At 35.0% G+C, this 13,654-nt stretch overlaps 1 protein-coding gene across 1 annotated transcript in view; it reads right to left on the minus strand.

Annotated features, from left to right (window-relative positions):
• Positions 1-13,654, minus strand: part of TNFRSF19 (TNF receptor superfamily member 19) — a 59,950-nt gene that overhangs the window by 24,977 nt on the left and 21,319 nt on the right. The window contains exons 5-6 of the mRNA XM_008630978.2: positions 10,649-10,827; positions 7,838-7,923 (exon numbers count right to left, since the gene is read on the minus strand). Of these exons, the coding sequence (XP_008629200.1) occupies positions 7,838-7,923; positions 10,649-10,827 (265 nt within the window). The remainder of the gene's footprint in view (positions 1-7,837; positions 7,924-10,648; positions 10,828-13,654) is intronic.

Consider the following 13,654-nt stretch of genomic DNA (forward strand, 5'->3'; position numbering starts at 1 on the left):
CAACACACACATGATAAGGGATGAATTCTAGACTCAGAGAAGTCACCAAGAAAAGGACTCCCAGACATTATCTCAACCTGCTCTGCTGAGTTTGACATTAGAAGGCACCACAGAACAGACTGTTCAGAGATGAGCAACAGGCCAATCAGCTTGTAGATCCTGATGGCTTCAGTGCCAGCCGGGCACGTAACTGCTCAGTGTTGCAAAAGTCTTTGGATGACCACTGAAGGGTACAGAGAAGTTTGTAGGTGCCTCCTTAAATTCCAATTCCATTACCTCTTGGACCAGCTGTGATAAAAAGAAGGGGTCTGTATTCTCCAATTACACACCTATTAAGAGCATCCTGCCCAGTCTATGCATATGCACTCCCTTCCAGGGCAGTCAGGGCATAGCAGGTAAATCACAAAACCTTTGGCCTAAACTAAAGCTGCAATGTGTCCAAGCCACCTGGACCCAGAATCAGTGGAATACTCCTGGAGATCAAATGAAATATTGTAGGTCCCTTGGGCTTTTAAGTGTTTGCACAATTAGGTAGCTGGCAAGCAAGACAGTTGGTGATGCAATTTTGGGGTCAGAATCCTGGGTCTATTTGAATATTTAAGCCTTATGTATCTCTGGATACTTGACAGAGCTAATGTTACCTATACTAAGATACTCCTACAGCATTCACTACTAGCCTAGCTCTTTCAGTTTGTAGCTTGAACCAGGCTACTTGAAACACACTTAGCGAAATAAAATTTCACCGTGCAAAGAAATCTAAGTTAGATTTTAGGTAGCAGGCACAAAATAAGGACCCTGCTTACTGTCATTATAAGAGCTTCAAAGAAGATCAAGAAATTTCAGAAGCTCATTAGCTGAGGTTACTGTAGACTTTTGCAGTAGAGGAGACACACGATACTGAGTACTTCTGTTCTACAGAAGTTACTAGTAAGTGACTCAATTCACTGGAAGAGCCCTCACACCTACAGTTTTGCAGAATTAAGCTCTATTAGATGTGATTTGAAATCTTTCTGATAAAACAAATTTTCCACTGTAAAAAATAAACTGAATGGTAGAAAACCTTTAAGGATAGTGCAACAAAGTGGACAAGAGTTTAACAGTTTAGACTGACTGGATGCCCTTAGAGCTTCAGCTTCCAAATCTTGATTCCTTGGTAAAGTGTCTGGCTTACTTAACAGAAATTCTGTTGGGTTTGGGAGTTGCACCTCCTTGCAATGTCATTTCAATTTATAAGCTAAATTTTCTTCCATGGAGAATTTGTGGTGGTCTTTGGTTTGTTTAGGCTTGGGGTTTTTGTTGGTTTTTTTTTTTTTGGTTTGGTTTGGTTTTTTGTCTAGGGTTTTTTTTTGTTTGTTTTGCTTTTTGTTTTGTTGTTGCTGTTGTTTTTTTTTGAAGAGGAGTAGACAGGACAGCAGATAGAAATGAGGGAAACACTTCTGACATTTCTGTCTACTAACCATAATACATAGGTAGTGGTAACAAGCTACACAATGAAGTATTTCTATACATATAAGGCATAGAAATGAGAGGTACACACAAGGAAAATTGATGAGAGTAAGATGGGGAAGTTTTAGAACATGATTAAACTGTGCAATGTATCTGAATTTCCTCTCCATTAAGTAATGCTTCAGAACTATTTAAACTCATTTTACTGGTAACACTTCTGTTATTAAAATAAAGAAAAATCTGCCCTCTGCAACTTTTTTAGAAGAGGAGCCCAACATATAAAGCAAATTCAAAACAATATGAAAAGGAGCTGCTTGACTCTAAGTTATACATGAACCCCAATGGGTCAGAAGCACCTCAATTATCAAGGACGACGAATTGAAAACATTTAGGTTTTCTAGGTTAACTCTCTTTATGATGTGTGAAAGAAATAAAATTGTAATAAAACTTTGTAAGACACGAATAGCAATTCTCATCTCTCTGAAATACCTTGTGGAATTTGTTTCAGACTTCCTGAAGATAAGTTACTCTACCATCAGGTCACATATGGAAAATATCAGACTGACTTACTACATTTTTACAAAAGTGTACATTTCAGTTTTGAAATAATGGGAAGGTAATGTCTCTGTAAGAAAACAGTATTGATATTTATAAGTGAATGATGCTATTATCTGTACTTAAATTAGCTGTCACTACTTATGACTTTTGTGAAAGGTTTATACAATATTCCAGCTGCTTTCTATCACAGTGTTCAACATGGTAAAGAGGAATATGACAGAGGTTGTTAGGCAACCTCAAATCAGAACAAATACTGAAATAAGAAGGAGATATATGTTGGAACAGAACCCAATAATTAAGAATAATTTCATTTTCTATATATTTTCAGCTGCCAGTTGCTTCATGTGCCTGCCTTCAAAGGCTGCTTTACATTAGTAATTCCAAGTTTACTGTACAAAGCAACCAAATAAAAATTACAGAAAAACTTAATTGCTAGAAAAACATTATCTGGAGTCTGACAGCTTTAAAGTCATAAAATTCTGTAAACAGAAAGAAGAAAGTGACATAAATAAATTAAAATTCTACTGTATAAACAGTGGAACTAATGTGGCATTGAATGTCATCCAAAAATTACTCTCAAGTTAAAAAGCTGTATTTATGTTTAATGAAATAATATAAAAAGCTTCAGCAAAGCTGAGACAGCAGGACTTTTTTCGCTTTTACCACTAGTGAAAGTATTTTACAGAATATACATGTAGCCAACAAGCTTCCAGCTCCCCTCTTACAAAACAATGTAAGTTATAACCCTGCAGAGTGCAATTTCTAGCTTTTTATCTTCTTTCTTCTGATGTTTAGTCAATACCCCCAATACCCATTATGCTCACATGAAAGTTTACAAAGTCACAGATTCTAATCTTATTAATGTAAATAAGTAGATTTATATGAAATCTTACTTTTCCTACACCATCTACTTCTATCACCAGGAAAAAAGGAAGTAAAACCAGATTTTAACTCTTAAATAATACTCTTCATTAGTGAAACAACTTACTTTATAGATTTGAAGAGTGAGACAGCTCCAGGACACTTATATTTAGTTCCCAGAAAAAGCAATACCGTAAACACACAGAAAGTAACTAATAAAAAATCTACACAGGAAAACTTAAAGGGATTGTGATCAATCTTAGTTAAGGCAATCATGATGTCATAGGAGTTCCTCAAAAGAACAAAATTTAGGGCAGGTAAGATATGGATGCCTCATGAAAATGTAGTATTTTAACATTTAATGATCTTAATGTATTTTGTCTCAACAAGCCATAGTGTTTACTTTTATTTCTCATCTTACTGTTTATTTTGTAGTTTGAGACATTCTTTGTAATTGAAATGGTTCATGGCAAAAAAAGCAGCACTTTTAGACCTGAGTGCCAGTTTATTTCAAATGCACATGATGTTACAACCAAACTGCAGATATTTCTATTCCTGTGACTTATTCAATGAAACGTTTCTGCTTCATTGAAGCAAAGCATGTGTTTATTTCCTGGAACATGTAGAGGCTAGTTTCCCAAGCTCCACACAGAATGGTATCCCTCCCCCAGCTTCCCATGCTCCTTGATCTATGCCATGAAGACAAGCAGTAGTAGTCCTGGAGAAGGAAGAACATTTTTTGCTGGACAACCTGTGCAATTTTTAATGGTGTAAAAAATTATTATTTTTATAAATCTAACAGTGTGGTTTAAAATACTCTCTTGTGCCTAGGTGTTAATTTCCTCATTTCCTTGACTCTTGCAATTTATTCCAATTTAACTGTTTGTACAGCCAAATTCTACACTGAATTTGCACATAAAAGGGGAACACCATTGATTTTAGATTGAACCAGAAAGGAACAGTAAAGGGAAGTTCTAGGAATGATTTTTGTAATACATCTCAAAAAAGTTCCATGTCACAGGCTCTTCTGCTTCACAGAAAGCCTGTCCAGAAACTAAAGGATGCTTGTGACTCTGGTGCTTTTCTGCATTTTGAGTTGAACAATACAACAGGAACCACTTGTAAGAATAGCTGCCATAATAATTCCACTGCTTTAATTTTAATCTGCCATTTTCTTATGGCCAAAAGAAGATAAGAAGTGTGGTTTCTAATGTGGCTTTTTTTGTTTCTTTGCTAAGACAGACTAGCTGAAAACATAATGGTTGTTCCAAGAAAGTAATGGTATCTTTGGAAAATCTGTTCCTTACCTGAACTGCTCCCACATCTCTCCTTAACTTCTGTCGCCACAAGTGTTTTGAGGTCAATGAGCTCATTAGATTAAAAAATAACCTTAAGAAGGGAGTTATTTTAATTCTTTTTCTATCACAGATAGATTCACAATCTAGCTTACTGAGCAGTTTCAGTAACAGTTTAAGCACAACCACTGGGAAAGCACAACACTGGCCTGAGCAGACAGAAGAGTGAACTCTGCAAATCTAAACTGGTACTAAGAAAAAAGAATCAATCAACCATATCAGTGTCACTTTTTCACTACTTTTGGACAGTCTATATTACCTTCTATTTCAGAATTTACATCTGTGATAGATTAGGTTTCCACTCTAATTCCCAGTTCAAAGGATTTGTTTTCTGACGTTCAGATGAGGAAAAAAAAAGTCTTCAGGTGAGAAAAATGTCTTCAGTTTACAAAGTGAGCATAAATTGCAATTTTAAAAACATGCTTTCATTTCTAATGTTTAGATGCTGACCTTATACATAAGATTGGTATTTACAGTTTATTTACCTGAACTAAGTAAATTAAAATATAACTGTATCATTGTGTATTTAATTGTCTGACGTTTTAAAAACACACAAGTCATTGTGTCTCCCTGTAAAATTTGCACAAAGGTGATAGCAATTCTCCTGGCCTCTAATACTCTCTTTACTTGTTCATTATAGAATCCTTTCAACTTTGCCTCTAGCAATTCACAAACTTATTTTTTCATGAGTAAATATTTAAACCAGATCTGTTTTAAAATGTCTACAGAAAGGAGATAAAAGCAAGTATTTAGATTTATAGCTAACCAGGTAATAATCAACTGCTACTAGAAAGAATTTGATCCATGTCTCAGCTTTAACACGAACCTGTAGTCCAGGTAGGGGGCTGTGAGCCTTTGTGCCCTTATGGTAATGTTCTTAAGCAAACAAAAGATTGCCACACACCTCAGAGGACAATTAATTCATTGAAACAGGACATTTAAACTTTTCCTTTTCATCTGTAACATAAGAGCTAGCTGCACTAATATTTAACTTTCTGTTTCACCGTGCAAAGAGAGAAGGATAAGAAAGGCAGAGAATTAGAACTCAGTTCTCTGATCATTGAGAGCTTGTCCCACACACCTTGTGGTCTGTCTCCACTTAGCTTCAAGTAAGGCAGTCTTAACTATCAAAATACATCCATTATTGAAATAGACCACTAACATTTTCAGCATTATGTGGAACATGTTTGCTTCCACATACCATTATTTATGATTCCTTACAGAATTATGTTTTTGACTTGGATCTAAATTTCCCCCTATCTGATGTGAAGTAAAACTCAAAAGTATTTCAGTTAATTTAGCTATTATTGTAGGAAAAACTTCCTAGGCTGCTTGAGGAAGGCATGTGCACTTTCCAAAACTGAGGCAGTTGCTGTTAGAACCTGAAGAGCCAACACAAAAATTCTGAACAAAGCCTTCTGAAAACCACAGTGACATATGGCAACTGTACTTCACAGTAGGATTTCTGTTATTTAGGATTTTAATGGGAGGTTAGTATGCAAATAACAAACATTTTAATGATTTCAAACCTTTTATTATATAGCTTCTGTAAAAGCTGGAAATACTTGCCAATTCTCACAACTTTGCAGTTACCATTTCTGTTACTTAGCCAAAGGCGTTTTCCCAGCCATGAGATTAGGGAACAAAAACATCTCTAATCTGGATTTACCACTGCAGCATGTGCCAGAGAAAATGCTCTTTTCCATAGGGTTGCCTGTTGTCCACTTAAAATGAGTAATAGCTTCCTAATGGTTCAATTTAGGATCCAAGCTTAGGCTCAATTACAAAAGCCAAATCACTATAAACAAAACAATTCTGAGTTATTTCAGAAGACTAGGCAACTGTTTTTTCATCACCTTTTCAAAACAATAATTTGTGACTTTGAAAAATATGAAATACACAAGTCACTAATTACAGTCAAAGCTGAATGATAAGGGACATAATTTCTTCTTCGATTATGTTAGAGAACAGAATTCATATTTGAAGAGCATACTTTCTTAGAAGGGAACAAACAAGAAAAGAGAAAAAAACACATAAAATTAATTCATGAGTTAGAGATCCTCCATTAGAATGGCATTGTTGCACTTTACATTTTACTAATTTTCTTTTTTTGCAGATAAAAAGAGAGTAAAGACAGACGAAAGGGATAATACTGAATTTGCCCAATTGAAGGAATTAAAATACATGTACATATGAAATGGCCTGTTTGTGTTCAAACCCTGTCTAGAAATAACTTCTGCAACTCATTGTATTTGAGTGATTTACTTCAGTAAGTCGAGATCAGCATTTCATTCTTGGCATCAAACCTGACAGTGTTTGATACGAAGAACATACTTTCTAAACACTTCTAAGATTTGTCTAGACTACAAAAATAGTTGAACATATTTGAATGTACTTTCTAGGCTTATGTTACACATGGGCAGGAGTGACTGCTGCAAACACTGGAACTTATTTGACTTATTCGCTTCATAGAAATCTGATTTACTGGCTTTGAATGTTGCAGTCTTTAAAAGCAAAAGTTTTTATAAATGTGGAAAATGTCTGAAAATCTGGGTTTATAAGTTTATTATAAAAGGCACTAAAACTAGAATGGAAACAAAAGAAGAAAGTTTGGCTCATTTGAAAAAAGACTATCCAAGCAATATATGAAATGCTGAAGAATCCTTATTTCATTGAAGTTAATACAATATAAAACTATTGAAAAGTATGGGTTTAAGGCACAATAGTATAATCTTGGTTATATTTTAATTTTATACAATTAAAAAAAGAAAGGATATTTATAAGAAACAGTGTGTATTTATTAAAGTAGCATAAAGTATTTCAGGAACCTGACAATTTATTCTTTCTATAAACAAATGTTTCTGTTTCAACTAGGGGAAAAAACTAAAACACAACTTCACAGTTACAGAAACAAACAAGTAAACCCACGGTTTTCAACATAATTATCTTGAATCACAAGTATTTTTCACTTTATAAACTAGGCAGAAATCAACACAAAAACAATAGTTCACTCCTTTCATTGAATTAAAAACATGATGGGATGTAGACCATCAACAGTGTTGGAAGAAGTGGTAACAAGGCTTCTGCTGCAGAATAAAGAGGTTCTCTTCTTTTGAAGAGATTCTAATTCTCTCATTGGCAAAAGAAAAATAGAAAAACCAATTATTTATTTCCTTCTAACAGTATAAAGGTCTATAAAGTTATTTATCGATATTCGTTCTCACTGTAACCTTAGTATAAAGGTTATTTTTAAAGGTATCAACAAATACCTTTTTGGGTGTCAGGAAAAGATACTACCCCTACCTGACAGTTGGCAGAGGGTCTAAGAAGATTGCCTTCTTTTGGCATTAACACAGAAATTAAAAAATTATAAGATGACATCAGAAGTGGAGTCAAGACTCCCTGACCTGTGGTGTGACAGGAATGTTTATCTGCAAGGGACTGGCTATTTGTGGGAACTTCTCAATGACAGTACTGGCCCTGATGAAATGTATGAATAAAATCATTTACCAAGAAGAAAATGAGTTTTAAAAAGAGTTTGTAACTGTGACTGTAATTTTTTTTGCCAGGCTTTAAAGTTAAAAGAGAAAATACTCTAAAGCAAAACCAGCACTTACAGTGAGGTTCATAGGGAGGAGGAGGATCACCACAAGGAACACATTCCATGTCTTGAAAGCCTCCAAGCTTAGTCTTCCTATAAAATCTAGGAGATAAAAGAATGTGAAAAAACAGTTAATCAAAACCAGTTATTATTCCTCACAAAATTAATGAGGTGTTTTAATAACATCTTCTATAATTTTGTCAATCTGTGTCTCAATGCAAACTATCAGGAAATAAAAGAAAATAAAAGCAAACAAAAGTACAGTAGTACTTTTGTCTTGTACTAATAATTAATTATTAGTACATGACAGATCTACAATAAACTGAGGAAAACTTCTAAATCTGTTAGTCGAAATGCATAGTCACTACAATCATATTCACAGAAGAAATAAACCATTCTGGAGATATTGGACAGAAATCAATATCCCATTTTCCACACAGATCACAACATACATGACATGCATGAAGAACTTAACTTATGAAAGCTTAGTTGCATGTCTGAAAAATGAAAGTGAAGTGATTCATCTATATATTACAAGGTAATTATCACCTCTAAAAATATATCGCAGGCCAGGTATCAGTGACATTTTATTTAAAGACCCTTCAAGAACTTTATAACTGAATTTATGTTTGAAGAGCTTACTGGTGACTGGTAAAACTGTACATTCCTAAAGCAGGGAACAAAACAAAAACAAAAAACCAAACCTTTAGAATGCTGTATTTCAAATTTTTATGTGTGACATCCTCTAAAGAACTTACCTACAGCTCCTAATCAAGTAGGTCAGTCTGTCTTTCAACCATTCATTATTACTAGGACAGAATCAGCAGCAGTGGCCTCTTCAAGATGAGTACACGAATTGTCTTCTGTAGTGGTAGTGGCACATTAAATAAGAGGTACTAACTCTACTGATGTTATATTCCTAACACTGCAAACACCATTGAAGTATGAAGCTTTTATCAGCTAAAGCAAGCAGCTTTCCAACTGCTCAAGAAACTCGTGCTTTAACAGTGTGAACAGAAACAGATCCATAGGCTGCAAGACTGAAGGGGTCACTGTGATCATTTACTCTGAACGAAATGTGTTGATATTTGGTTTTAGCTGACAGGCTCACCGTAGTGTTTTGAAGCTGAACAATAGAGAATGGCATGTTGGAAACTCATGCAAAACAGAAATAAATAGGAGTGCTGAGAGGTAAAACATCAGCTAAACTATTTGGTTAGGCTAGCTATATCCTCCATTCGCTTAGGCAGCATCTGAACTAAAGGACAGGTATGAGTGGTGGCATGTTCTACAGTTCTGTTACCCAAAACATCCAGCTGTCCTGTGACTACCCTTGCCATGGCCATACCTCCCTCCCTCCTCCTGTTTCCAACTTTGCTGCCAGAAAATTCAGGTTGTGGAAGCAGCTCTCATTTTAATACACACTGAACACACAGCTCTCATTTTAAAGCATACTCAACACACCTATCTAGGATGCATTCTAGGCCAGAATACTGAGAAGCATTCCCAGGTCCTCCAGTTTAGCTTTACCCTTAATTCATGTTTTAATGTGGCTTCTTTTTTATTCCTTTCTCATCTTCCAAAATTCAGTTTATATTGTTTACACAAGAAGAAAATCTTCTCCCTGCTGACAGCCAAATAAGGCCTACAACACATATATCTTAAAATGTAATAGCATAAATCAACTCACCATGTGGCTGCAAGTAGTATCAAAAGTGGTTGCAAGTAACATCTATAATGCCTGGGGCTGCACCTTCTTATGCAGTGACTTAAACTAAGATTAGTTACCAAAGCTTTACTAAGTGTTTTTAAACAAAGAGATTTCACCTCTGGCTTGAGAGGGAGTAATGGCAGGAGCTTCAACAGTGTTCAGGTATTTAAAAGTTGGTATTAAAAAAAAATAATAAAAAAAATATGTATAAAAAATAAATAAAATAAAACAACTGAAATATATATACTAAATAAATGTATGAACTTTTAAGCATGTCAGAAATGTATACTCTGAAAATACAAAGGCTGTTACAATTGCAAATCAGTTCTCATACACTACTTCTATCAGTTAAATTAGTAGCTCCTAAAAGCAACAGAAATGTCTTTCTACAAATTCATGGCAGGTGTTTATAGTATCAGAACTTGGCAACAATGTAAAGAATAGCCTTTTAGAGGTCCTAAGATTTAATATTACAGAGAAAATTAGCAACAGAGTTTTGGGATGACAGGACAAAAAACTAAGCACAGCTCTTGATTTATAAGAGCAGTTTCAGCAAACAATTCTTTCAGATTAATTTATGATTCTCAGCCAGGATCATGCTTTATGAATTTTGAGGGAAGGAAAGGAAATTTTGGACAGTAAACCACAGCCATTGATTTTGATTAATATTTATATAAATATATCTATTTCGATTTATATTTAAGAATATATGTGCATGAGAATTATTAGACATTGACCTAGGGAGGGGAAAAAACCCAAGCAAATAATGTGATCACTTTTGAAGAAGGTAGCTGTGAATGTTTCCAAATGTTTAATTCTTTATAACAATGAACTAAGTCACCAGTAACACTCACTGTTTTGAAGTATTTGTCTCAGGTACTTTACAGACAATACTCTCATAGACCAAGTAGGTAATTATTAAACCATTTTTGTAGATAATTATTACTGCAATTCAGAAATTATTTCCTCAGATAATACAGTAAGGTCAAGATTAGAACATAGGACCTTCATACATACACAAAGGGCACCCACATTTATCCAGAAAACATGAACAAGCAATTTTAATGTAAATTAGGTTCGAATTTGTTCAAGTCTCATCTTCAGAAATAGTCTTACCCTGGTAAACAGTCCCCACATAGTGCATTGCTGGTGGCAGAACAGTTGGCCTTCTGAAACCGGTTAACTAATGCACAGTCCAGACAAGGCTTGCACTTCTGAAAGCCCCAGTCTTCCTTGAATCTGTTTGGCCTGCATGTCATGCACTGTGCATCCTCCCCATATCCAAAGCCGCATTCCTGTAGGGATTAACAAGCAATAGGAAGCTATTCAGTCACTGAAGGCGTGAACAAGAAGAGAATGCTCGGATAAAATGAAGAAGTAGTGTAATTATTACCCGAGAGTAGGTCTTTCTCGAGACAAAAGCCATCCTTTCAGCAAGTTCAAATGTGTCTTCCACTGCTAATAATCTCCCTTACCTCTATAAGTAATACTTAGTCATCCACTTTATTCATGAAACCACTGTGTATTTGAATGATAAAGGGCTTCAAGGACTCCCACAGTTTCATTATTACTAGCTTATGGTAGAATTATTGAGCTGTCTGTTTTTTAATTAGGTCAGTCATGTGAAAGCGAAGAAACTGGGACAAGTGAAGTATAAGGCACTTACTCAGTTACAAAAACAGCAAAGAAGCACTTTGATATTAAGGTTCATAGCTAAGGTGAACAAAGTTAATTGCCGAAGAGAGTGCACTGATCTTCAAAAGCTTAGGACTTCTGTTACCAAATAAACTAGAGCTGGTTAATAACCATCAGCTAGGCATGAAATGTTGCTGAGCCACTAAGAATTTCAAAAACTCAATCCACTACAGTCCTAACAGTTCTTAAACTGTTGGAAAAGTTTAATAGATCTGCAGATCACAGAGAGGAACGATATTTTACTGTACAAGCAATATTGTTATGGTTGGTTATTTCTGCCTAATTTAGCGGTTTAAAGGCATTATTTCCATTCATTTGCAAAAGGACACCTAATACAACTGACAAGCTGCAAAGATAAACACCAAACCTATGTAATAGTCTGGGGACTGAATCCTATTAACTGATTACTAAAAACTATCAATCAACTTCTTAGGAGTTATCAAGTTACTAGGAGTTGCTATTCCCTTTTATCATCCAAATATCCTACCAATTTTGTTTGGTACTCGGGAGTTAGATTGGATGCATTGGTGATACACCACAAAACAGCAAGAAGAATACAACATATTGCCAGAAAGGACTTATTGGGAAAGGCACAATATGGGGACCTGGTTCTCCAGTATGTGTTTTCAGTGGAAAAACAGGGCATCTTCCCAGAGGGAGAGCTGCAGGAAATCTTCAACTAGGGCAGCTTCAAAGTTTCCACCAGTTTCCACCATAACACATGTGTTTGATGCATATAAACAACTTGTTCCAAAGTCACCAACCTAACCAAATCTGCTGCAATAAAAAAAGCTTTTAAACTTTAGAAACACACTCAGATTTTCCAAGATCCAACACCCTTGGATTCTCCAAGGCTTTGCACTGAGAAAGCATCTATGGGACAAGCTCTGTGATCAAGATGGCCAATATGCATTTTGTAGTGCCTCTAACCTGCACTGACAAAGTAACAATAAACAACTTCAGATGCATTTTACAGGACATTCTAAGACTTTTAAATTTTCCTTTATGTTAACAATAAATTTTACTGTCCTCTGAAGAACAAGCGCTCAAGTACACAGAAAATGAACAATTTATGAAAGCAACTACAAAAAGACACTAAAAATAGTCTTCTTCCTCTGTCTCTAGATCCATGAACTTAAAAAAAAATTTTTCATTTTCGTTTTGCTTTCTTTTAGCTGAAATGTAATCTATTACTATTGAGTATTTTTCAGATCGAGGAGCAGACAGACAAATCATTGCAGTTATTAACAACTAAAGACATCCTACAGTTTCATGCACTACATAGCGTGGTCCTCCTGTGATATACTGGGACTATATTAAAGCTGGTAGGCAAAAAGTGATAAAAATATTTATTTTCTTTTTTTATTTACTTCAGATGTAGAACATTTTATACCCTTTTATTTCAAATTGAAAAGTTTCTACTAGGAATCAATGCCAAAGCAATGTCAGTTCTAGCTGTATCTTCCTGTGTTAATTTTTACACTCCATTTCATTTATGTAAGACTGTACACAAAGCTACATGATTACCACCAGGGACTGGAACCAGATTAACTTGTGTTAGATTTTGCGTTCCCTAAGTCTAAATAAACTTTTCCATTGAATATCATTAATCTTTAACACATTCTTTCTAAATATCTACTCTTTCTAGCTAGCTTATCCAAATAGTAGTGTTATGGAATATATCATACAGCTCAGTTAAACCATGTATATTTGGATCTTTTGATAAATCACTTGGAATCAGTCCCTCCCAAGTCCTATCAAACTTTCAAATATAAGGCTTAAATTAACTTAATTATAAGTTTTCCTTTCCAGACTACCTTTGAAGCTTTGGATCAAAAAACAAACAGGAAATAAAAGTTAGAATTAAATACTTTCACTCACTGGCCCAAACTACCAAAGCTGAGTAAATCGTTTCTAGATCAGATCTGCTTTGCTACAGATGGATGTAGGGACACATCCTAGTGATCCTTTGCATCATGGAATGGTTTACTTTAAAGCTATGAAAATGGTGGATGCAACATAAAGAAATCTTCTGCCCAAGGAATTTACAGTCTCCCATCTTTTCAAAGATGGCTTCTAAGTCCTTGCCAGGAATTCTACAGATACTAATTCATAACAACTAAAACTTATTTATGTGCTTTTTATGTTCACATAATATTTGAGGTAGTTAACTGCCTGGCAGGTGCAAATAAATATTTAAGCTTGTAAACCAGGCAGAACTTCAAACAGATCTGTACTCATAATTAACCACATTCCCTAAACTGAAGGATGTGATTTAGATGATGGACTCAAACCCTTTGAAATCTTGGACTTTATAATTTAGCAGTCCAGCAAAGATACAAACAATTGACTGTTCATCTTTTATCAGTTCATGTGCAAAACTGATGTGCACCAGTTTTCTCAGTGTTCTATTTAGAAAGCTGTCAA

The sequence above is a fragment of the Corvus brachyrhynchos genome, unplaced genomic scaffold, assembly GCF_000691975.1.
Source record: "Corvus brachyrhynchos isolate BGI_N302 unplaced genomic scaffold, ASM69197v1 scaffold363, whole genome shotgun sequence".
Classification (NCBI taxonomy): Eukaryota; Metazoa; Chordata; class Aves; order Passeriformes; family Corvidae; genus Corvus; species Corvus brachyrhynchos.